Raw genomic sequence first — 25,812 nt, 5'->3', positions numbered from 1 at the left:
AAAATCACTTCAGTAGAGGCGTTGCAGTAGTCCGTGAAGAATAGCGTACAGGATACCCCTTGTATAATTAATATTTTATATCTGTTATCCAATTTCCCTTATGTTCAATTAGTGTTTTTCGCAAGTAAAGATGTTACAAGCTAAGGCGTCCTACTCTAAAATTTTACTGGAAATTAAGTACTTGAACTGGGAACCACACAACCATTCACTATATATGAACTTAAATGCTTAAATCAGCATTTGTAAGGACCGACAAGTAACATGGGTGTTTGATAAAACTGAAAATTTTCAAATTGTCGCCATTCCCAGACTGAATGCATAAAAGACCCCCAAGTGCGGATGTTTTATACTTTTTATAGTTGAGAAAATTGGATTGATGAGATACGGCACTAGGAATTCTACTGAAAAAAGTTAACGTCAAAAATGGGTGGGTGAAATGTTTGTGCTGGAGCTTAGCCTAACGATGAAACGGAAGGATTTCAAAGTCGTATTCAAGTCTCAATGCAAAGGCGAGCTTTGTGAAGGAACCGCTAACCTAAGCCATTATCCTTGCTCTAGTTCGAACCGTGGACATAGCTCGTCAGTCCATTGATGCTCAGGAATCCCAAAATGGCTTTTCTAGCTCCATTTTCACAATGGACTTTGGTAGCTGGAATGATCAAAGTCTCTTTACATGTAACGCATTAAAAGCATTTTTCCGGATCCGGTCGACAAGATCATTCGATATGGATGAGGGGGTTGGGCACTTTAATTACAAGGCGATGGCTGCTATTTGTGCTCTGTGTCAGAAACTTTCAATGATCTAGGTTTCAAGTAAAATTTAGATGTTTTATCTTGAAAGATATTATATATTATAAGCACCATTACCTTTGAGCATTGGAAAAGCATGTGAACATAGGTGCGGTAAATGCAGTTGCCGCAATTTTTTTCCAAGGGTACGTGTATTGAATAAAATTGGTGTAATTGGAGATTTGTAAATTTACCACTCCCTGAAATTCTTTTTTTTTCCATTATGAATATGTGCCAATAATACAGTTGAAACAGAATCTCTTTGGAAAAAGAGCCCCCAAGCATATGACTCGTTTATACGGAAAGGAGTCGAATACAAAGTGCTGTGCATTTATGTGGTGTAGAACTGATGCTGACGTCTGCTCATTTGTCCTTCAGTTATACCTTAGACTACATTTCCCCTTGATTACTTTCTATCTTCTTCGTCTTCTTTATTAAATTCCTAAGTAAGTTAAGTGATATCGAAATGTTGTTACTATATTTTTGAGGAGGGCATTTTGTAAAAGACATTTTCCAAAAAGACAATCCTTAGACGTCGTGATGGTAGCTAAATGAAGACGAAAAGTTTCTCGTTCCAATACATGTGGTTGTGGTTTGAACTGAATGAAATAGAACGAAAAGAACTATTTATTGAGTGTCTTATCTGCAACATGAACGGCAGTTTCAAAACAAGTGCCTTCCTTGTCTTGCTGTTTTGCATTTGAACCAAAGCATTTTGCCAGGTTTGGCAAACGATTAGATTTGAACAAATCGATTTTTTTCGCCTTTTACATAAAGTTTATCTCCCAGGATATGGGCAAGGATAGACTACAGTAGATTCACGATCTAATTTTGGGTAGGAAGACTCAATGATAAAACGTTGAACCAGGTTCAGGAGATGTCTACAACTGCATCTATTTAAAAGAAAAGACAAATCTATAGCTAGTCCACACGGGTGCTATATACCTTATGAGTCCAAGAGACATTTTAGATAGTATGTTAGACATAATACGTATTATATATTATTTTGTCAGCGGTATCGAAATATAGTATTATTTTTAAAAAATATACTTCATAAAATTCAAAATTCCCTATTTCAAAAATGTTAACATTAGGGTCAGATGCACTGCAAATTCGACAAATTCAGCTATATCTTTTTGAATGAGGGAGGTCTTTTGTTCCCTCCTCCGCCTTTTTATTATCCTAGATGTACCGGCGTCTATGCCAGACGTATAGAAACATAGATTCCGCTGACAATGGGCACGAAAAAAACTGTTTTATGATGTTGGAAGCATTGCTCATTTCAACATAGATCTAGCGCTATCGGTATTTGCACGGAATCTTTAAATTACTACAATACGAGTCAAATGGCTCTTGTGAATTTTCGTGTTCTTTTCAGTCTAAAAGAAAAAATTGTGCCATTTATTTTGGATTTTTTTCGTTCACTTCGCTTTAACCAAATTTAGGTTACCGTTCTTGTCTTCAGGCTTTTTACTTCCATTAAAAACAATAGTTTCTTAACAAGACAAAATGATTAAACCTGTCCTTCATACTCATGGATCATCGGGAAATAAAAGGCTTATGGACAACACACATAAAATGGTTCTTGAAGTCTGTGCTCTTGTCTTTCTGCACGACAATTGTGACTAAGTAAATACTGTATACCACCCAAAACTATTCAACCAGAGATCATGCATGATCTTTTTAATCCTACTTAAGAATGTATGCCCCACTCCTACAATGAACCTTAAATAAGAAACCATTCCCACAGATATTTAGATCGATCTATCCCCCTGGGGAGTCTCACTAGATTGCTGTCAGCTTAACCGGCTTAAATGTCTGTCCCGCCTACTTACAGCTGTAAGGGGGTAATTAACTTTTGTGCGCGCTCGGCTCCCGGAAGCTGACAGCAATTTAGAGTAAACCCCCAGGGAGTTAGGTCGATCCAGATGGATCGATCTAAATCTGAGGGAACCCAGTCTAAGATACAGTTTAAACTTGGTGAATTCATGGTTTAAAGGAGTTTGAAGCTAAAAGTTTGTATTCGCCAATTCGAAACTTATACAATAGTATAGAGTTTGAAGGCTACGTTCTGTGTCACACGCTTTGTTTTTACAAAAACCACATGTCAAACTATTATGGCTAGCTGTCCATTCACTTTTACGCGGGGGCCTTTTTGTGCAGACTGCATTGACTATTAAACTACGGGTTAAACTGAAAAAAATTAAAATGATAGATGCTGTTTAAACACCCAGAATTCTGTCATAGTTGATCGTAAGGATCGTAATTTAGTTAATTTTCATAGAGAGACAGTATGCGTAGGCCTATTGTTTGTCAGTTTTCCGTGTGTGTGCCTTTATCAAATGCAATACGGTTCGAACGTGTATCTTGTCGAAATGTTTAGACGATGTTTTGTTTAGAAATATGAATCGATAAAATGCACTTTCAAAGACCAAACCAATAAGGTAACTTTGTATAGGTGACAAATTGCATAAATTGGTGTTTTCATAGAAAAGAAATAATGAAATACTAAAAGTAGAATTGAGGTCTGATGTTATTTGGCATAGCTGCCAGTAGCAAAAAAGTTTGTTTTCTACGATATCCCAGTGGGATGTTTTCAAAGGTTGTTTTCGGTTCGCCAATTACATTAGGATCTAATCACAGCGCAAGGGACACGAAAGTCGTTGAATCTGGCGTTGCCTCATTTATGTTCGATACTAGATTTGTGCGAACCTGAGAAGTGATTGGTAGTTCGAATTAAGACAATCGCTAAACACATTATTTCCTTCATATTTTTTTAAAGCGTACCTAAGGCACAAGCGATTTACTAAAAAATTTGAGCTTCAGGAAATTAAATGAAACTGAAGTATCTGCATGAGTGTTTTAACGACACCAACAGTGCTTTGGGGCTTGATTTACCTTTTTTTTTCAAAAGGTAGCATTGTTCAAATGAGAGCTCGAGGTTTGAGGGAAGCTTCAATTTGGTTGTAGTGGGCACAGCCCATATTGTGGTAGCTGTATGAGTAAAAATCTTCAACCTTCGCAAATACAAAATTAAGGTATTCAATATGAGCTTTTTTTAATTATTATTTCTCCTGGAGTCGAACTTGTGATGACGACGAACACATCTGATTTTGGACCTGTTTTCACTTTAACTACAAAAACCGATATGATAATGACTTCCGTGCTTTACATATTGCATGATAATCATCATTTTTAACATATGGTCTGTATGTTATATGGAAAATTTACCCTTTTCATAACTTCATAAAATCTCTATTGCTTATGAAATCGAGTTGTGTTTGCAGTTAAACACGAATGTTTTAGAGCAATACCACTTTTCCCATATAATAATATCTCAAATAAATGTGCTGCTAAATGATTCTCTCAGTTTATTATGAAACAATGAGAGATTGTGAAATACAAGACCGTAAGACTATGGAAAAGGAATAAATGGAAAGTTTTCCAAGTTTATTCCAAATAATGGACGATACGCCAAGGAGCCGACATGCTTGTCACGATCTCATTTCAGAGAAACAATTTATATGTTCATAAAATATACTGCTTTAATGCTTCTTTTGTTTTCAAAATAAATAATTTTCAGTCTCTAGCTATGCCTCAACTATATATATATAATATATGTTCATTCACAAAACTACCATATATAATCTGCTTGGCGAGACAGCACATTTTTCAAAATATTTCCTCTTCACGTTGGTTTAGTCCTAGCGCATGCCAGTTAGCAAGTATAGTGAAAAAGATAAGATGTATGGGGTGCTCATTTTCCCATTTGATAAAATAGAAAACAAAAAGTACAACTATAATTCCACTCTTGCTGGTGTGGTGTAGGAAATGGCATGCATTCTGTCATTAAGCTTTCCTGTTCTTAACGATCTTTAAGAAGTGTGTAAGTCAAAAAGCTATCAAAACCCATGTGCAAATGTCTTTATTTCATTATTTCCGAAAGTCTAATTTTCTTTACTTCACTAAATGAATTTGCTAGAGACAGAAGTTCAAATCATATAATCATTTTGCATTCAGTGCGAACTTGATTGCTGTGAATCCTGAAATCCTGAAAGTGTCGAATTTCCATCTTCCGATTGTCTTCTCCTCATCCAACATATCTCAAAGATGAACTTCTATCAGTAACTCTGCCACCTGTTATCAGTATTGTCCATATTATCTTCTTGGTTATAGAATGCCTGTGCTTGCTCGCGTGGCATTATAACGTATTTTCTGAGGAACCATTCGGCGGGTGAAGGGAATTGGCTCCCCTCCAGCTGAAAAAGGAGCAGATTATTAATAATGGGGAGATAATCGGTATTTGATATATATAAGTCTTTGTCCATATCCTTAAGAGACTTTACTGCAATACGCTAGTTTACTTTCTCTTACAATATGAAAGTCAAAGAAAAAATATGAAAAAAATGAAAGAAAAGATTTTAGTCTACCAGATAACTTTGTTAAAAATCTCTAACGGGTGTCTCTTTTATGAAAATATTTATACGCTGTATCTTGATTATAGCTCTAATTCCATGAAAAAAGTGACAATACACTTCAAGCCAAAACAGTACTACAGGCGTAGTGCTACAAATGACAATATCCAGAGATAGACAGAAATTGGAGATGGCGTGTCTTTCTTTCAGTAAAGGATAGTCAAATTTAGTTGACGTTTGACGCTAATGAATGTAAAATGGCCTTCTCGTGTTTCTGTTGGTATTACAAATACAATCAAGCATGCGACGCTCCCCGCCTAATCGATTGGAGGTATATGCTTGCTTTCAAACTCCTACTTTGCCGACATGTCTAAGGGAATAGATTCGATAAATTCCATTTCACTCGTGCTTTAATCAAGCATTGTTCTCCAATCAGTTTATAGTTTTATGTTTAACGGGGTTTTGGATTTCATATGAGGTTTTTGACGTTAATTGGTATTTATTTGTCCAATCTTACGCCATTTGCGTAGAATAGAATAACCAATAAACATGATGATGCTTTTTTCGGCCAAGGAATGTTTTGATTTGCTTTACAATGCTTTTTTACCAGTCTTGAAAAACAATGAAGTTATCCTGTCCTATTATCAACATTGCCTTCAAAACATATCAAAATTATATCTTGAACAGTTTTTCATAACACTGATAGGCTGGGATTAGACGATAAGAATTTCAAAGTGATTGGCAAAAGAAGGCATTGCATTTAACTTTCTTTGGACAATGTTCTATGCGTTTTTCAATTATACAGCTATAAAACAAGCAAGACTGGGAGCTTCCAATATTAATTTCTATCTTTTTATTATTACTTCAGTAAGTAAAATTATCGGTGGGGACTGCTAACTTAAGAAGTGTATGGAATACATCGAACATTCAATGTCAGTTGGGGAAATGAGCAGAGTCATAACCGAACTTTTTGTAATTAATGTTCGTCGTAGGTGGCAGCTTTATATAAGAAGTAAGACCTTTGTGAGAAGTTTATTATCCAATCGACGAAGCTATTTCCGTGGCTTAGTCAAGACCGCGGTTTTACAAAAAACAGTTTCTTATTTTCTGCCAGTTTCAAATTGTGTTGCCCAACCTACATAAATACGCAAACAGGCGTTCTAATCTGTGGACGCGATTCACCTTAGAATTTCATCATTACGTATGCCAGGAATGTCTTCTCAAACGCCTACAACAAATAACGCTAGCTGTCTGCCCTTTCACAAAAAGCAAAACTTTATTCTATTGTACTGTTCAGTCCAAAAGGCTGCAATATTGAGCACGTGTAATTTGGCGATGGTTTATCTAACCCGTCTGTAATACGTGTAATACGTGCAAACAAAAACATTTAAAAACTGAATGCAATTCACAAATCGTCAAATATTGGTAAAGGCACACAGCGTGATGCACTAAGGCACAACGCAATTGGAATAGTGTAAATATTGGTAACCGAATTGAACTTTATCTGTTGAACATGTTTGAAATGTTAAAATATGTGGACTATTGAATCTTGTTTCATCGATTTTTAATATCTCATGAATAAAAAATGATATTGTAATTAGCATAAATAATTAGTTGAGGAAAGTCAAAACTCAGTCATTATTATTTACTCTTTGCCAAAACGCGCTTCGACATTTGAAGCGTACTTTTGACATTTATTTAAACATATTTTGGCGTGTAAATATGGCATGTTATCTTGGAGAAACTAACGGATTTTGATCCGTGACGAAAGTTGTTCTTTTCGTGCTTTTTACAATTGCCACGCTATGTGGACTTTCCATGTTCGCTGACTTTTTGTTCTGTTTGTTTTCTGTCTTTTAGTGGACGGATTGCATGGGATCGCTTTTTGCCGTGCTCTTAATCTCGTAGTAGAAACCTTCTGATTAAAATCTTTCTCTCCGACCAACCAAAATAATGGTTTCTGCCAATCACTTAACTTAATTAGTCACGAAACGTGAGCAGCGCTCGGATTGAGATTGAATTTAAATTTCACATGATCTATCCACCGCCTAATATAATCATATCTAACCTAGCGGACGTCAGGTGTCTCAAAACGATCTCATTCAGGAAACGGTCTAATTTCTCAACGGATATAAAGCACAATGGCAAAAGTTTATATTGTATAGAACCCAGACTTCAAAGGTCTATTCAATGCAAATATAGGCTAAATGCAATTGGGCAAGGAAATCGAGACGTTTAGCATAGCGAGCCGTAAACGTACGGAACAACAGTTCGCTTGAGTATTACTTGTGATTTAAATAGTTACCAAAACACTAAGCACCGGTACAGAACATAAATTATAAAATAACCCCGATAGCCCCTTAGGTAATAGAATATTCGCAAACTATTAAAGATTTATGCCATGTCAATACAGATTAATGTCGATTCAGCCACAATTCTTGCCAACAAACATGCAATCTTCATTGTGGGCTGATGTTCTAAATAATATTACGCCTTCCATTGGATAACTGTAACCAAGCATTACAAGAGTACCATTAAACTACAATAATGAAATCCCCAAGGCCTCCTGATTTTAACTTGCCACTTTATTCTGCTCTAGCAGTAGCATTTCCTGTCCTTTGAGATCTCTCGTATATTTATCTCTATTTACGTTGTAATTGATAGGTATAATCTAAGAGGATAATCTCACTGTGCATTGTCTAAACCACCATATTAGCTCAAACACTTAGGAGCGTCGATGGCGACTGGTAGAAAGCTCAGTATGATGAGGTTTCTTACGTAAAATAAAGGATGTCCATAAAACCGACAGTGCGTGTGGAAGTTGGTCGTTATGCAACTATTGTGCAAAGGAAACGTTGGCTTTCATCCTGTTTTTGTCTTATCAAACATGATTGGGTCAGGGATTGTAAAGGAAGCCAATCGAGTCAAATGTTAAACCAAGAAATGTATATCTTGCATCCTGTTTTCCTTGCTGAACATGACAAAGGACAAGCAGATCTTAGATCGTTTAAAAAATAGGGACTCTCATTGTCAGAAAAGATGTAATTGTTAATTTGGTTTTACAGCGTTCTTTAATCATTAAGCTTTAAAAAATTTGATTCTCATGCCAACATGCTACACAGTGATAAATCAATTAGAACGAATCACAAATTGACGATAAGAGCAATATTTACTGTTCTACAATAATCTGATTGTGTCATTTCGAAAAAGTGGAATCGTCTTCAGGATCAAGTAAGACTGCATGTGTTATCTTTCATTGTGAGCCTGAGCCTCATTACCGTTTAACATTTCTAATGAATGCGTTTTGGAAATGTTTATATATTTATGTATAGTTTATATATTACGAATACATACCACGTTAAGAACATGACAAAGAAAGTGAGTTTGCATCACACTGACAAATTATTTTCTTCTTAACAAGAAAAATAGAACTATTCCTAGATGCATTTTTGTTAAATCGTAAAAGATAGCGCATAATGAGTATCATGACAATTCTACCATTGGATAACAAGGAGGAGATGGAGATTGAGCATTGTGAACAAGAATCCACGAGAGAATCCTAATAAAAATTAAGAAACATCTTTTTCATTCAGACTATTTTACTTTGTTTCTGTTAATTAGCAGATCCAGATGAATTTTTCACACCCCACTGTCGTATTCAAAAATGAAACCGGAATGGATAATGAAACCCGTTGTCGAGGACAGAGAAACTGCTAAATGACTTTATATTAACGATATGAATCTCAAAAAATCTTATCACAAATCACAAAACATACTGGCATAATAGCTAGAGAACATATATATGTAATTTTTGTAATCTTTTCTCCATATCTTGACATAGGCGACATTAAACATCAGGTGTTCTTGTGATTATTTTCTCCCACGAATCATCTATCAAATACCTGCACTCGTAAGTGAATGGATTTATTGCACACATCGCGTACGCTGGGACTCTTTGCCTAAGACAGCTATTTCCTGAGTAAGACACAGTGTGATGCATCGTAAAGTGAATAAATGAGAACACGTTACTTTGATGCCAACGCCGTTGGCAAAATTGTCAATTTTCTTGTTTCCTGCATAGAATAATAATATTTCCTTTGATTTGTTCAAAGGTAAGCGAACAATTCTTCAGCAATACAAGTTACGATCTTTATCATTTCCGCTTAAATTAAGACAACGCGGTTAATAAAATTGACCATACGTAATGCCTGTGTGTTTTCATTCTAGCTTATAAAAATTTGTTTGTGGACAAAATTGTGAAGATAGCGTGAAGGTCTGGCTTATAAATGATTTCTTGCGTGACATGATCTCATCTTCAAAACAGAATTAACCATGATCTCCTAACAATTTTGATACAGACCGTGATTCGAGTTGAATGTCACTTGACGACTAGATGTATACCGGAAATTCTTATGATTGGTGCTTTGTACGTTTTGAATAAGGTCAAGTCAACATAAAATATTTAAACATAAATATTTATATATGAAAAAATTTCGAGACTATTTTACCTGCGACACCGCCATCCTGTCTTTGAACGCTTGTAATCGGTCTAAGGAAGAGGGAGCATCGCCCGACCGTTTCCCAATAAATTCTGGCATCCACGATGAATACTTTCTCCTAAAAACCTGTAAAAAAACAAAAACAATATTTCATCATTGCACCATTGTTACGTAGCTTCATTGTTGAGGCCTGCACATTTTAACTACTGCTTCTCCATTTAATTTTGGTACAAAGAAGTGATGTTTCGCCATGAGAGAAAAAAAAGCAAACTTTGAAAGGACAGAAAGAAACAAATTATCTCACAACAGCTGTACAAATCTGGGTTGATGTCCTATTTTTAGTGCCTTGAGTCACTATACAAAATGCTTTGAAATTGGTACAATGTTCTCCAGAGTTTTTTTTTACATTTATGTCTACAATCTCGTTTGAACGGTTTCATATCTCGTTGCTAAACAAAACCCATTTCGACAACACGTTTTCTGTGACAATCTCGTAAGCAAAATTCATTGGTACATCAAACAGAGTAGTTCATCTGCTATTCAAATGACAAGATCAATTATTGTGACGGATAGGATGTGTTCGAAATGAATTCTTCAACGGTTATTCATACCGAATAGCATGAAAATCACGCCATGCAGTCTCTTCTTATCAACCCATTACTTGATCTTAGACAAAGCCTAATCGAGATACTTGACCTCGCGAGCAAGTATTGATGAGAAACTGAAAGCAGATGGACATTAGCATGGAAACAAGATAACGCGTCTTGCTGCGATCTAATGAGGCGACGGTTTAAGAATAAGGCGCGGTGCCAACTTCCTAGTACAATTCGTTTCACCTGGAACTCTTGGCATAGCTCATCAGCACAGCGTCGTTTTCCTACGAATTCAGGGACGTATTTGAAACAGTTTCTCCCGCAGTCCCCCGGAGGTACCATAGACAAATAGAACAGCAGTGGGAAACCATGCATCTTCACCAACGTCCGAACCATAGAACTGCCCCGGAGCAGGATCACAGATGATTTTAAGTGAATTTGATGGATTAAAACTCATTCTCCAAACACCCGTTTCCACACCGGTTGCCGTCTTTCCGTTACCCGGACCAAGCCATATCGGTTTTCTAATAGCAAATTAGCATACGATTGTTTTAAAAACGATTTCTAATGCATCATTTGGGATCCATGTTATTCTTTGGTGTTTGACAAATATTACCATTAACGTCATTTTTCGTATCACGTATCGGAAAGTATGTTACAAACACAATAAGTCTACGCATACGATTATGCGACTTCATTACACAGTTAACTAACATCGGCTTCTTGTGTTAAATTATGATTTACATATTGTTTGATGAGAGGGGGTGGAAAAAAGGACAGGTGATAAATCTCCGTCGACTAACACCACGACCGTCAGTGCATTCTGTAATGTTTTGTCTTAGATATAATCTTAACTTTATTGTGGGCTCTTCATAACTACTTTTCAACTTTGTTTACATTTGGCTTTATCTAGTTTGACTGATCAATGCAGGGTCGGGTTTCATGGATAAGCTGCTGTTCTACCGAGGCAAATGACAAGGAAGAGACAATATTTGATTTGGTCATTAAACAATACTTTCAACTGACAACAGCAATGGTTGGTTGGAATGAATACAGTGTCTTGACAAAATGTTAAAAAAAACATAAATAAACAAATAGATAAATACAAAATAAATCTGTACCATATATTTTGATTTGTTCTCATTAAATGCGCCCACTGTAAAAATAAAAATGAAATCTAAATAAAGAATGGATCCAATTTATAGAAAAGTGGTGCAAATCCCACAAACACTCAGATACAATTTAGAATCAATCTCTCATAACAATCAGATTTTAATTAATAAAACTGTTACATTTTTTGAATTCAAGTCTTAAATATTCCATCCTTATGCAATCCGTAGCAAGCCCAAAGTGGGTGTTAGCACTATAATACTTTAACGCGGCTGTCTATCTTTTTTTATATATAAATGCACCACCTAAGGGCAACTCAATGCACAAACTGATCATGATATGTCCCAAATGTCAAGTTAATGTGCCTAATTAATAAATTGATCGGCGCGTATTTGATACATTGAATGCGTGACTGCATTAGCCTGAGCCTAATGTGATCCAAAGAGCACTGTTAATTACCTCGGTCGTTCATTTGGAGAATCGAGTCTCTTGAAGGAAACTGCCATCGAAATGGATTTTTAAAGGTTCGTTTTACAACTCTACAAATGCCCGCTATTTTGAGTTGCCTTTTTTTCCCCCGATTTCGATTCTTGTTCTCAGCAGATTGTAACTGTGTCTTGAGTACTTAAAGGATATCCTGTTTTAAGTGCCCTATAGTACGTTTATTTAATGGTACCAAGTACAAATAAGCGATTAGTGAAAAAAAGGTAATGTAACGAAAGAGCTGTGATAAATGCAAAGTAAATACAATCCAAGAAGCCATTACATATTTATTGAGATGTCTTAATCACTATATTGATAGATATCCCCAATAGGCAAGAAAAGTAACTTTTGCGAAATTTCAAATCTACTATCACAGATCGCTTTACCTACAAATACTACTATACTATACCTGGTAATTGTCTGGTGGTTGCTGTCTGAGATTGTGTAGTTTTAATCCAGCGCGCTTCCCAATAAATTCTGGTACACCGAATCCACAGATAACACTAGCAAAGAGTGGCACTGTCACTAGAATTATAACAGTTGATTTTGTATATGTTTTCATGTTTCTGTCTGTAGCGAACGGTTACTTCGAAATTTTTTTCTTTTAAGTATCTTGAAAACGATGCACCATCCGTTCCCCGTCTTTCTCTCCACTACCTGTGGATGGTTCTTTCAGATTTATATACGCTGGCTTTGCATAATTTAGGTAATTATGGAGCAAGGCAGGTATTAGCCGCCTGATTTTGTGCGAAACGGATACGACGGCTGGATGGCGTTCGAGCTGATTGAATCTATATTTCAGCCGTCATTCTATCACACAAGCATAATACGAGACTCATTAGTGGTAATTAACACGTTCCCAATGGGTCAAAGATCCCAAAGTGAGCACAAGTGGGAGTATCTCTCCGGAAGGGGCAGGGCAAAGGGCGGGGTTTTGGCTGATTGGCAAGAATATTCCAACCAATGAAAGAAGTGTTTTTGCAAACAGTGATATTTCACTATCGGTAAGTTTATTTTCAAAACGAATAATGATCAAAGGGATTATTTTCTGTGAAAATAGAATAAAAAGATTATTTTCTCTGATGTAACCTGCCGGCGTCTGAAAAAAGGTCGTTGATTTCCCAAGAGAACCTCAATGGGTTTCAGTCAATTTTCCTGATATCATTATGTTGTTAATTGACACTTGCCGGCCGCCAACACCCCTTTGATATAAACAATATTTTCCCAACTGTTCTTGCAACCCAATGTTCATTTTAATAGAAAGTCCAGCGATGGACACAGACATGCCTTAATTACCAAGAAATAAAAGCCAACGTAATTCTTTTAATAACCAGGACCCACCCTAGCCAAGAATAGATAAAAAATACCCCATTTCTTAAAATATATGGGTTTGACCCACAATTAAAAGGTTTCTTGCGTGTCAAATCGTCACACCCACAATGCATAGCTAGAACGTGGGTGAAACTCACATTTTTGGCAAGCAATGAATTTAACATAATTGAAAACAACATGGAGTCCAGATAACGCAATGACGTCGGACGACTGGTCGAGTCAATTACACGCAAAGCATACATGTATAGTCATAGCGAAATGACCGTATCATCCATTATTAATAGTATACACTATGATTACTTATGACGAAAACCAACCCACCTGTGTAAAAAATGAATTTTACCAAAGAGGCTTTAATCAGCAAACATAGGTGGGGAAGGGATGTGCGTCCATTCCGTCTCCAAAAAATGCAATATAGTTATGTTCTTTGCGTTCTAAAGTCCATACAAGATGCGGCATGGTCACCGTTAACCTTCTCTGAAGCCCATATGGCCCCTTTTTGCGACATAATAATCTATTTATTCAGATATAAACTCTTAAGCAAAATGTTTTAGTGAAATCCACAGTTCACATAGGGCTCGATATCAACAAAGTTATAGGCCTACTCTTGTATTACGTGGGATAAAAAAACAGCGTTCATTTTTCGAAATTCAAAACAGGCAGATATTTCAGAGAAATGAAACGTGGCCTCGGCGATTTTCAAAAACGACAGTCGAATCCCTTTAAGGATACAAAGAAGATCACATTTCATTTGCTAACTGATTACTTTAACTCGATTGCTGAATAATTGAATATCAAGACTAGTTCGAATCCCCAGAGGGCGCTCCGATTCGGGATGATATCACGAATTAGAGACATTTTGGAAAACAAAAGACAGCTTTATTGCTCTTTGATTTTTTGCTAAATGGCTCAAATTACTCAAGGTTATTGGTTCGAATATTTGCTTTCAGATAACGGACAACGAATGCTTTGATTTATACATGACATTTAAGGCACCGAAATTATTTCAACGTTATTCGATTTTCTGGACATAATCTGGTCTGATACCATTTTAGAAATTCTCTAGTTAACGCTATCTTGTCATCTATCTTTATGTTGTACTCGTTCAGATTTGAAAATAATGCACCTACCCCTGTCCCTCTCTCTCTTTTAATGTTCTAAGCTTCACCATTAAAAGACTGAATTGGCAGTTTGTTTTTCAATGCTTACCCGTTTACAAAGCCTTTTTTTCTTGCTTCTCTTGAGATGCTACCTCTGCAGTCTCATAGAAGATAAGTAGGCGTAGGAAGAAAATTAAACCAATGATAATTGAAATCAAAACAGGGTTCAACGGAAAAGATCCGTGCAGTATGTTGTACATATATGCTTTTTTTGCGATTATCTTTATCAAGAATATTTTCTTTTCATTTTTTTAACTGCTTTGGATGTGTATAAGATATCGTGGGGATAGCAATTTGATTAAACTGCCATAGATTGGCAGCGAACTAACTATGGAATAGCATGATATTGCGTGAGAATGCTGTCAGATGGTCATGAAATCAAATCATTGGAAAATAATCACGGAATAAGTGCACAACTTTCTGTGGGAGATCCCTTCAAGCTTCTAAATCACGCCCACTGGTCGGTCGAAAAAAAGTAAGGTTAAAATTAAAATTTTGAGGTCGATATATGAAGGCTTTTTAAAAAATTGATTTTGGTGCTGAGATTTCATTTGAAAACAAAATGAAAAACGAAACACACTATGTCGATAAATAGGCAAACAATGAAAGTTATGGAAAAAACAAAATAAATTAAAGCAAAATTCCACAGAGACATGTTCATTTACTAGAACATGTACCTACAGGACACACACACACACACACACACACACACACGAATATATATAAAAGCTCCCCCGAGTGTATTAGGGTCCTATTAACTTTGAATTTATTAATTGTGAGAGTTAACTGATCAAGAGTCCATTATCCGGAATCTGGTTGAAGTAAATATGTATTCTTACATTGTTTGTCTATTACTTGACTAACAATGCAAAAACAGCTGTGAAATGAAAGCATGGAAGACGATGTTGACGCTGAGCCCTTCTCACAAGATATTTCGTTGGATATTGACGATTCACTTGACCAATGACATATGACGTAACATAGTCCAAAGGAAATAGTTATCACATGCTAAATCCCACGTGCTTATTCATTTTTTGTTCTTTTTAGGTACCGGTGCAAGTAAGCGTTTACACGAATTCTAACGCAAACGAGCATGAATCACAGTGACATGTTTTCGATTTAGACGCAAAATGTGCAAACAATGATAGCACAAAATCTATTTATGTGAAGAGTATCTTACCATGTAGATTGTGTAGATTGCCTGTTAAGTGTGCCTACCGCACGAGATTTATTACCTTCACGTCAGATACATTTCCCCGATGTAAAAGAAACATTTCGCTCCGTTTGATATGTTTTCTAGTAGTTTTGAATGTTTTGACTGAAGATAATCTCAAGATAGCATCACGTCCATTAAACGTTACTGATGCTTGCGTATCATTTTACTTAACGCCAACATGACTGGGTTTCCTCGTGTTTAACACAAGTGAAGTGGAAATTATCACAAGCCGATCTAAGACAAGATAAAACATCTCATTTTTTTAATGTTTTATAATTTTATTGAAAAAAAAACAGTAAACCGTTTATCATATGATGAATGCAAATGATTTCAATCATACTAGTGTTAGTTGAGCCTAAATTATGCAGCATCAATATAAATATAATGTCAACACAAAACCTTGTCGAAGTGTTACCTCAGTATGAGAGCTGTTTTAAAGCAGTAAACAAATTAGGGTGATTCTTAAAGACATCATTAAGTAAAAAATCAACGATGGAAATATGACAGAACAAATATTCATGCATGATGACCACAGTATAATTAATATAATTGTTTCCTATATGCTATAACACGGTGTATCATGATTCTTGGAGATACAGATTTATACGTGCTTCACGAATCGCGATAAACCATAAATGGTTCGAAAAAACGTTTCAAATTTTTTTCTTACTCAGTTTTGCAAAAGTGGCAAAGAAGACCCTTAACGTTATCAATACACAATGATGCTCATGCTCATGAATAAAGTAACACCTTTCATTTTTCAAAACATTTTAGTATCGTGGTCATAAATAAAATGACTATGTTACAGTGTGATTTTCTTTTATATTTCATAGATATTTTATTAAATTGGATATTTATTGGACCAGGTACACAACACAATCCATGTACTTGTATTGTTTTAATAATGCGAATGGCTTTATTCAGAAAATAGTATCTAAATGTGCAAAACCGTGTGGCTAAAAACTATACTCACACAGCAAAAAAGTACCTCCTGGTTAAAACGCCTAATTACCAAAAATAAAATTTAGCATAATATTTTGAATGGATTCTCATTAAAGATGAACGTGCCCAATAAAAAGGTAACTAATTATGGGGAGATCTAAAGCGGCTGTAGACTACCTTCTCTGGCTTTGGACCAGAGCTTCACATCTTGCAACTTGTCACCATGCAGTAGTAACGCTTGTATTGGGAACCTGTTCCACTTGTCTGTTATTGCCTTCTGGAACCGTCTGAGGTTTTGCACTGGAGGTTGCCTTTTGTTCACTGCTCTACCAATCATATCAGAAGCATATTCAATCAGACTGAGAGCTAGCGAATATGCAGGTTAATCATATGGGGGATACCACGCTGATGCAGCGCGTCTAGCACGAAGCGTGCTTTCTGGATGGGCGCATTGCCCTGCATCAAGCTGGTGTTCCGTTCAGAGTTTACTTTAATGTGTCGTCCTAGATCAATCAGGATTTCGTCGCAGCGTCGCTTTGCAGTGAGACTCCCTTGAATAAATATTTCCAAGTTGTCTTGTGTACATAGAGTAATTCTGATGAAAAAGTTTGACCAGACGCCTGTTGCATTAATCAATTCGGTACTACCTGGCAATCTGCTTCACAGTCAATCAGGTTTGATAGCTCCCTATTACTTTCTATCTCACGCCATCTACAAAATGTCTTCGTGTCATTTTTGAAAAAAATACCGAAGTCGTCCAAGACGTAGGCTTTATATTGCAACCCAAACTGTGTTGTCTCTAAGTGGTATCCCCCTTGAATATTGTACTCCCTCTGCCAGTGAATGGTTCATGTAGTTACACATGTCACGGCCGAAAGATATAAGTTAACAACAATATGCCATTTTGCAGCTAGATGACTAGATGTTGACTTCTTTTGTTTACTGAAGGGCTTGCTCTCCAGAAAAATAAAATGCTGGAGAGTAAGCTCTACAGTAAACAAAAAAGTCAACACATAGTCATCTAGCTGCAAAAGGACTATTAAAAGGTGTGAACAGCTACTGTGCATTTTGCTTTTATTAAGGGTTTCATTTTTGAGAATATTGAAAACAAAAAAAAATATAGCTTAACTTGCATACAAACACACACACACACACAGAGAGAGTGAGAGAGAGAGAGAGAGAGAGAAGGAATAAAGAGAGAGGCCAAGAAAATCTCTCTTCTTATCTCGCAAAGTATAAGCATCTGTATATGAGAGATTATAGAAAGCAAAAAAGATTTAATACAGGCATATCAGAACCTGAAACCTTAGATATCCCTTTAATCCCCTGGCGACCTTATAATGAGTTTTCTGTTTACGGTCATTGATTCACAGTGGAAGTATTCTTAACTGAACTATCAATTCACGCAAGGGTCTTGGCCGGTAGTTCATATAATAGTTATACATTTCACAACATTCCAACTACCCCTACTTCGTTGTATCTCTTTCGTAGTGTTTTGTCAAGTAATGTTTAACTTATGAAATTTCTTTGTCTTAGACCCTCAATTAGGTTTTATCTTATACAAACCACCTGCTTGATATCATAACTGCCATTCATCGCACATCGACAAGGTAGAATGTCCCTCTGGATGATTGCTAATGTCCCCTAAACAATAACACATCTGTTGCCATTATTAAAACATTACACTAATACTTTAGAGTTATATAGAATATGTTGTTACATCACGCTCTATTCTAATTAAATATGTCGAAGGAAAAATGCCAGGAACCTTTTAACAGATGTCTCTTATGTATTTCAGTTTTGTTTTTCGTGGAATCACGTTTTGATTAGATTAAAGTTGTATGAAAACCGTAGTCAAGACACTCCCAGAGGGCATTTTGCTTTTGAAAAGGTGACAAGTCAATACATAATGAAAATGTGTTAAACGTTAATTGTACATTTTGTTTCCCAATCGAGTTAATGGTTCCTACCGCGCTTTTTTCATGTTGAACTAATTGAACCGTGATGCCGTGATTCATCGCCACTGAACTCAATTGCTTATAACTGACGACTGGCGTACTCCTTTACATCAAATTAGTGATACCAGCATACTAAGTCCAAAATCTAGAAAAAGAAGAGAATTAAACAATCAATAACTTCCCCAAAATCTCATTCGGGCACATCTGGTGTTTTTCAATTGCAAAGACATCTGAACATCTTGCTCGTCTAACATTTAGATACCATTCCACGGAGCTCAATTTTAAGTTTCCCCTAAGACGACTGTTAACTCCTTTAAGTAAGACTCAGAGGATACGTCTTTCAATTTCAGTTTAATTTTTCCTGGAAGGTTTTGTCTGCGCCATTTATCTCGTTGTAATGCTTGCGGGAGCAGGTCTGTGAGATCCGCCATCTTAATCCTCGTTTTTCGATTTAGATATTTACAAACCTTAATACTTTAAGTTTCTTGTATCTTTTGTCCTTATTTTCAGCCGTTTGTGATCAGCACCAAAGGCTGCAACCTCCAACGTTTAATCATCGTACATGAAATGCTTCTTCATATCGTCTAGAGGGCCCTTAACATGTTATGAGCATTTCTAACTTGACGTGATTGTTTTGAAAACGAAATCTACCTTAATGACTGAAGATGGCAAAAATACCTTTGGACAATCATAAGTATTTTGTTTAGTAATCCGAAGGGACGGTGAATAAACATGAAATAACACAAATACACGATATCTACCAGTAGTGTATAGGATACACTACAGCAATAAATTTGATCTATGCAACATATAGCCGAACCAAACATGATACTCTATATAAAATAAGTGAAAAAGAAGGGGAAATATTTTTATCTTAGATTTCAGTAAAGTTCCCTGACAGATAAAGTTCGACTTCTTGGTTGAAACACGTCTAAACAGTGTCACTGAAAATCTTTTAAAAACTTGTGCATGTAGAGACTTATATAGAATTTACTGTGGCAATCCGTTTCCATCCAAATAGAGCATTGCCAATGAATTTAAATTTTTTAACAAATTATCGGTTAAAGAATTCATTATTATCGTAAAAATAACATATCTTTATTTACTTCGATTAGGGTACATGCGTTTTCAGTAAAGAAAAGAATGATGATTATAAAGTGACGAGGGCGGTTGTGGTAAAAACACTCTAAAATAAACAAAAGAAAAAGAAATAAAGTAGAAAATGGACTGAGCGAACAAACAGCACAACTGATATACACCTCTTCCTTCAGTTCTTCTTCGTTATTGTTTTTAAAAAAATGTGTCTAATTCTTTCCGGCGGTTATCTGTGACGCTAAATAAGCTTTCATCAGTAAGCTTATTGCTTGTCGCTTTTTAAAAAAAATCTCATCTAATGCAATTAGCACATCTCAACTGCACTAAGCCATGGTGAATCGGAGCAATTGTGCTGCTATTCTAAACGACATTCAGCTTGATGTCAACTGTATCATAATGCAAAAGTCATGTAAGGTATCAACAAGAAAAATGATTTTAATATTTAATAAGATTAGCGGCGTCGCTTTTTCTGTACGTTTGGTACACTACCACGCACTCCCCTATTATATATATATGTATTAATTCTTAGAATACCAAGTTTGATTTTTGCATGTGTGCATGCCGTTTGTGTTCCCGACAGGTGGGACATAGATATAAAAGAGGAAACCATAATTTGCTGAATGTATTTCGAACATTAATATTTTATGTTGCTAGGTTAGATGTGTTATTAGTCCTTAAGTACTTGCACTAAGCAACTTACAACTTAAATAATTCCACCCGCACCGAAAAACATTAATTACACCTTAGTTTCCATAAATGTTTATTAATGCAATCTAATTTATGTCGATACATATAATTCCAATTTCTTTAATCCTTATAGCTTGTAACTTATATTATAATGATAATGTATACATAAAGGTCTGGTATTGCAAGACTTTATTACCCTTAGCTTACTTGCGAAGGAACATTTGGCTAAGAGAATTTGAATCCCAATTCTATACAGTTTCTGTGGACATGTTAAGAGTGCCCTGTATTCTGTGCCCTTAACTTCGAAGAAACACAAAGCTAAACAAGCAACAAGGTATCCTATATAGGAAACCATATGAGATATACATGTAAAAATTAAGTTTTTACAAGAGACAAGTGCATGACCTATGCTTTAAATCCGTTGTAAATCGTCGATGGGCAAACGTGCTCAGATGGATATCGCCGATTTCTTGTCCCAGTCTGAATCAGAACCAGAATTATCCGGCGTTTCTGGTGACATTACCATCTCATCAACAACTGACAATGATAGTATCGACGCCTTCCTGTTGGAGTTGGTTTCAAAATGTGAGCTCGTTTCACTGCCAGAACTTTCCTCCTCTAATTCACTCGGCAGGTCTTCAGACGTCATGCCATGACTAGAAATGCTGGTTTGGTACTCGTCGCTGGTGTACCCGTCAATGGTACTGGCGGCGGGGACAGGAGTGCAAATATCTATACCGCTGGAACTACTACGACGGCGGGCAACAGCCTTGATTTTGCGACCGCCAACTGTCCTGGCCTGCTGCTTGACGTTCTCTGTAGACACCATTGGTTTCCTTTCGGTTTCCTCTTGGCTATTGGTCAACTTGGCAATACGTTTGGCTGTATCCTTTCGCGCCTTTTTCCTCACCTGATCCGTAGACACATTGGATCTATGCGATCTGTCCGGAACCGTAACATCCAGATAGTCCATGCGTTTAGGAGGACCACGGCGAGTTCTCTTCCTTACGTGGTCAATGCTGGACACGGGGCTTTGTGGAATTTGCTTCTTGTCATTCACATTAAGAACGGGGAGTTCTAAATATTCCGTCTGGTCTTGCTTGTCTGGCTTGTGTTTGCTTTTCCTCTGCTTCGTTGCAGGCGCTGTGGGTGGGGGCACTCCCTGAAGTGAAGACCTTTTAGCAGCTTTTGGTGCAAGCTGGACATCTTCGTACAAACACCCGGAGCGTGTTGTGGCCTTTCCAGCATCCTTTTCGCATGGGAGTACACCAGATCCGATTTGAATCCCTTTATCTTTGTGTCGAATTCTTGAATAAAGATTTGCAACGGAGTCGATCTCAAACTCTGCTCTACCAATAATGATGATGTTATCGTCGTAGGTAATATCTGGATCCAGATTCACTTGAACAGCTTTGCTCAGGATAGACGCAACAGGATTACCATCACTGGAAGCGTTCTCTACGATGACTAGGGCTTGGTTGATGGCACCCGTCGTGTGTGACATAGAAATGAATCCATTCCCAAACTGCGTGCTTTCATCAGCGTTCGTTACTAGTCTTGTTTTATCACAATTTTCTTCAATGACTCCACTTGATGAAGTGACGACAACATCAATGGTTGCTGATGCGTTTCCGTTTGTTTGCGTCTCTTCGTTCTTCATTCTCTTTCTAAAGAAATAATTAATGAGAGGTAAGTAATAAAAAACCATAAGCAATTTACTCTTTATATTGAAAAATACCAATCCCATTCAATTACAGAGACGAGACGGAATGCGTCACTTAATCAATTATTAAAAATATATAACGTTTGAAACAAACGATATATTCTTTTGCAGTTGTATATAGTATACTCAGGGTCACTTCTGATATGTTTATTGGAACATTTTACTAATATTTCGAATTTTTGTAACTTGGTTTGCTAGATTGGTGAAAAATTCCTTGTAAACATGGTGTCGAGTGAGAAGATACGGAAACAAGAAAATTATACTGACCAATGGTAATATAACTGTCATAGAGATGTCACTCAAAACATTTCAGCTCTATCCTGGGCAGTTCAAACAAATTGAATCTATGTAGTGGCAGTGCCACACTATTCATGCTTATATACGTACCTTCGGCACCAGAAAAGAAGACCAAGGATTAGAAGGATAAGCATCAAACCGACTATTGCCACACATACTATGATCCAACCTGATATAAAGTAACAACGGAAAATGTAGATGCCCTGTTCTTTTTCGGTACAAAATGAAAGTTTCAAGTGTCAAAACAAGTTAGGCAATTAGACATTGGAGAAACTAAGAATTTGCGTACATTTATCTTTAGAGTAGGGGGTAATAACTGTCAAGCATGTCTGTATATACAATCGACTAAAAAGTTATGTACATGTATGGTCTAGTCAAACTCTCACCCAACAATGTAAACCCCTTTTCCTCTTCTACAATTGCACCAACCGTTGCTGAAAAATATAGGTTCAAAATTGTTCAACATTTAGACGTTATTTACGTTATCTAACATAACTTTATGCCCTGTATTATCCAAAGATCAAAATTCAATTTACGTTTATATTAAAGGACTGAGAGGGAGGGTTAATTACCATTAGTTGTTGTTGAAAATCTCGTGGATGGTGTAAAGACAACTGTTTCAGAAATATTGAAAAGAACTCTCGTAGTACTAGCAGTTGTTACTGATCCTTCACTGGCATTTTCTCCTTTTTCGGGATGATAACCTGTTGTTTGCTTGGAAGGCCCGATTGGCGTAGGCAGGGTTGTTTCAGATGACGTGGGCTTAAACGTCGATGGGCTTGTTGTTCGAGTTGGTGATGTGGTTGATGACGCTGTTGTGGTCGTAAATGTGGCCTTAGAAGTAAAAGCAGGTGTTCGTGTCAAGGGTGTTGTCGTGGTGGAAATACTCGATCTCGTCACGCGTGTTGTCGTTGCTGAAGTAGTCATGGTCGTCGTCGACAAAGTGGTTGTCGGAGGAAAGGATGGTTTTGTGGGGGTAGTTGTGGTTGTCGATGTTCTAGTGGAACTTGGCGTGGAAACAGTTGTTGTCGTAGGAACTTTTTTAGACAAAAGAGTAGTGATCATCTTTTTAGTGGTAGTGGTGGTGGTGGTGGTTGTGCTTTTTCCATTGTTATCGGGAATAGGGAAGTTATCACACTCGACGTTCACTGAACCAGACCCCGAAGCTAGCAAAAGAATAAAACACTACAGAAAGAGGAGGGAAGAAAGAAGTACAAAAAGGGTATTAAACAGATAAATATATTAATAGAAAGATATACGTATTAATAGAATATTAATAAAACAAATAAATCGATAAATATATCAAAGAAATAACGAAAACATATGGTATATAACAGTTTGGCAAACATCAAACGATTAAACCAGCAAGTCCATAGAAAAGTGACATCAAACCTGTATCCTGTTATGTTCAAGACCCTAAATTTTATGCTTCCTTTATTTCATGGATTCAGGATATTGATGTTTCGTCCGTTCTTCGAAAAGTACTGGCATGTGACACAGTAAACTTACCTTTAAAGTACAACCAGTAGCCAGAATGGTGCTCTTTATCGTCGGTGTGGAATTCCAAGTCAAACGTGGGGGCTTCTATGACATCTGTTGAAAAGCCGCACCTTTTCTTATTATTTATCTTTAGCCAATCGGTACATGGGTCTTGGAAATGTATGGAGAGGAACAATATTTGAATGTGTATGTTTTCCCCATTGGTGGACGTCAGTCTGCACTGGCAGTTTATATTGGGTTTGTACTTATTCGGAAAATTTGGACTCATTAAATAACCGGCCTTTGTCTTGAAAGAGTGGGCGCCGCACATTACAGTAATGTAGCTATCTGTAATAAAAAAACGTTATGGATTTAGTCCCACTTGTGTCTGACTGGTGGTTGGTTTTGCTGCTGACTGACCTTTGGTGCCATTACCACATTACCACCATGTATATTTTGATGGTTGGACAGAGACCAATTGAATACACTTCGGACCTTAAAGGAACAAAAGGTTGTACGACAGGGACTGTGTGTTCTGACCTAAATAATCTAACGCCAAAATTTTATTCAAATCTGTGAATGTCTTGGCAGACTACCACAAATTGGTATTTCAATTCTAGCCCCACTCTGCCAGAAATGTTTTTGTGACACATTTAATACCTACAAACAATCAAGCTCACGTACGGCAAAGTGTTGTTTTTTTTTTCTTTTCAAAAAAAAAAAAAAAAAAAAAAAAAAAAAAAAAAAAAAAAAAAATTCAAAGCGGATGCACACAAATTTAGTACTGTTAATATGCAAAATGAACATTCTTGAACAGTACCCTTAACAAGATATAGGCCGTCCGATCGGAAATGAATGGTCCATAACAAAGATATGGCATTCCGTACTATCCTCAATTCATCACTTTCCAAAAGCGGTTAACAACAGATTTTATAGTTCCTACCTGGGACGCACTGATACTCGATTTGATGATAGTTGGTAAACAGCTCATTGCCACAGGGATGCCTCTCGGCTTGGTAAAAACTGCATATGCGTTCCCCAACACAGTACCGTTGTAACAAGCTATTGGATCGAGGCGTGACAACTGTACAGTCGCCTTCATCAAATTCACAACCTTTTTTCTTTTTCGATTTTTTGGTAGAAGCGCCAAAGAAATCCCGAATCGGTCGTATTTTGTGTCCCGCGCCGCAGTCAAAATTGAAGATATCTCCATGGCAGGCCGTTATCATATAGATTGGAAGATCGGGAAGATTTCGGTGAATGTGGTTACTGCCTGAAATATTTTGTTTTAAAAAATGTTTAAGAAGTTTTATTTTCTATATAACAATTTCCCAGTCTTCTTACAGAGGTCCAGAAGCTTAAGCATACAGTTGTGTTAACATTCAATATCATCGAAACTAAAAACGTAAATACTACATATGCCCTTTACCATCTTTGAATAAAAAAACTATTACAAAATATCTATATGTATTAAACTTACCATTTACTCTCGAAAAAATAATCAGCACAAAACCGAACATCACCACCAAGAACCTGAACCGCGATGACTGCATTGTTGTCTGGTTTCAGCACTTATAGAATGTATGTTTCCTTGCAGAAACCCGGCCGCACAACAATATGTAAAAATACAAGATCAAATTAAACCTTTACTAAATCGGCTAGCATTTCCTGTGGTTCCATGACTAGGCCTATGTGGAGTCAATATTAGTCCGTGTCGCGCCAGATCCTCCCGTATGAATCAACTGTGCCTTTTAGCGTTCTCTGCGACCATCTACGGGCATGCCCCGCGGACATGTGCGTGCCGACAACTGTCGCTGTAGTATATACATCTATCTACCCGCCATACGCGGGCACAAACTCTTTCTTGTGGAATGACAATTGGATTAATCTTTTGGACAAGATATGCTAGCCGATTACATAAGGGAGCGTGAAGTGCACGCAGAAAGTGAGAGAAACTACTACAAAAAGTCAAAAGACAAAAATCAAACCATGACATTTATTGGACTAAATAGACAGCGGCGTCGATCGTACATA

The 25,812-nt window shown here is 36.7% G+C and overlaps 2 protein-coding genes across 3 annotated transcripts; both read right to left on the bottom strand.

Moving 5' to 3' along the window:
• Positions 1 to 4,209: 4,209 nt before the first annotated feature.
• LOC106156919 (uncharacterized) lies at positions 4,210 to 12,572 on the bottom strand. Of its 2 annotated transcripts, none has more exons than XM_013532360.2 (3): positions 12,299 to 12,572; positions 9,713 to 9,829; positions 4,210 to 5,048 (listed from the first exon to the last, which is right to left on the bottom strand). In XM_013532360.2, the coding sequence occupies exons 1-3, from the start codon at positions 12,449 to 12,451 to the stop codon at positions 4,911 to 4,913; spliced, it is 408 nt and encodes a 135-aa protein (XP_013387814.1). In that variant the 5' UTR covers positions 12,452 to 12,572; the 3' UTR covers positions 4,210 to 4,910. The 2 variants fall into 2 exon arrangements, with proteins under 2 accessions (XP_013387814.1, XP_086858210.1); XM_087002084.1 differs by lacking the exon at positions 12,299 to 12,572 and adding an exon at positions 10,540 to 10,781.
• A 7,747-nt stretch (positions 12,573 to 20,319) lies between these two features.
• On the bottom strand, positions 20,320 to 25,117 carry LOC106156912 (uncharacterized). The gene is made up of 6 exons (XM_013532352.2): positions 24,722 to 25,117; positions 23,809 to 24,126; positions 22,872 to 23,465; positions 22,686 to 22,733; positions 22,390 to 22,468; positions 20,320 to 21,946 (listed from the first exon to the last, which is right to left on the bottom strand). Exons 1-6 carry the CDS (start codon positions 25,005 to 25,007, stop codon positions 20,728 to 20,730), a joined length of 2,544 nt encoding a protein of 847 aa, XP_013387806.2. The 5' UTR covers positions 25,008 to 25,117; the 3' UTR covers positions 20,320 to 20,727.
• Between the last annotated feature and the right edge of the window lie 695 nt (positions 25,118 to 25,812).

This window comes from Lingula anatina, chromosome 1 (assembly GCF_051362555.1).
Source record: "Lingula anatina isolate TDL-2025a chromosome 1, LinAna3.0, whole genome shotgun sequence".
In the NCBI taxonomy this organism is placed as follows: domain Eukaryota; kingdom Metazoa; phylum Brachiopoda; class Lingulata; order Lingulida; family Lingulidae; genus Lingula; species Lingula anatina.
The sequence above is the reverse complement of the archived record's forward strand: the minus strand, read 5'-3'. Positions and strand labels throughout refer to the sequence as shown.

Coding starts and splice junctions, on each gene's coding strand:
- LOC106156919 (XM_013532360.2), bottom strand. CDS start 12,451: ATGAAAACATATACAAAATCAACTGTTATAATTCTAGTGACAGTGCCA. Junction 9,830..12,298: donor AACCACCAGACAATTACCAG/GTATAGTATAGT, acceptor GTTTTTTTACAG/GTTTTTAGGAGAAAGTATTC. Junction 5,049..9,712: donor ACAGGATGGCGGTGTCGCAG/GTAAAATAGTCT, acceptor CTCCTTTTTCAG/CTGGAGGGGAGCCAATTCCC.
- LOC106156912 (XM_013532352.2), bottom strand. CDS start 25,007: ATGATAACGGCCTGCCATGGAGATATCTTCAATTTTGACTGCGGCGCG. Junction 22,734..22,871: donor ATTTTCAACAACAACTAATG/GTAATTAACCCT, acceptor TATATTTTTCAG/CAACGGTTGGTGCAATTGTA. Junction 22,469..22,685: donor AAAGGGGTTTACATTGTTGG/GTGAGAGTTTGA, acceptor ACTTTATATCAG/GTTGGATCATAGTATGTGTG.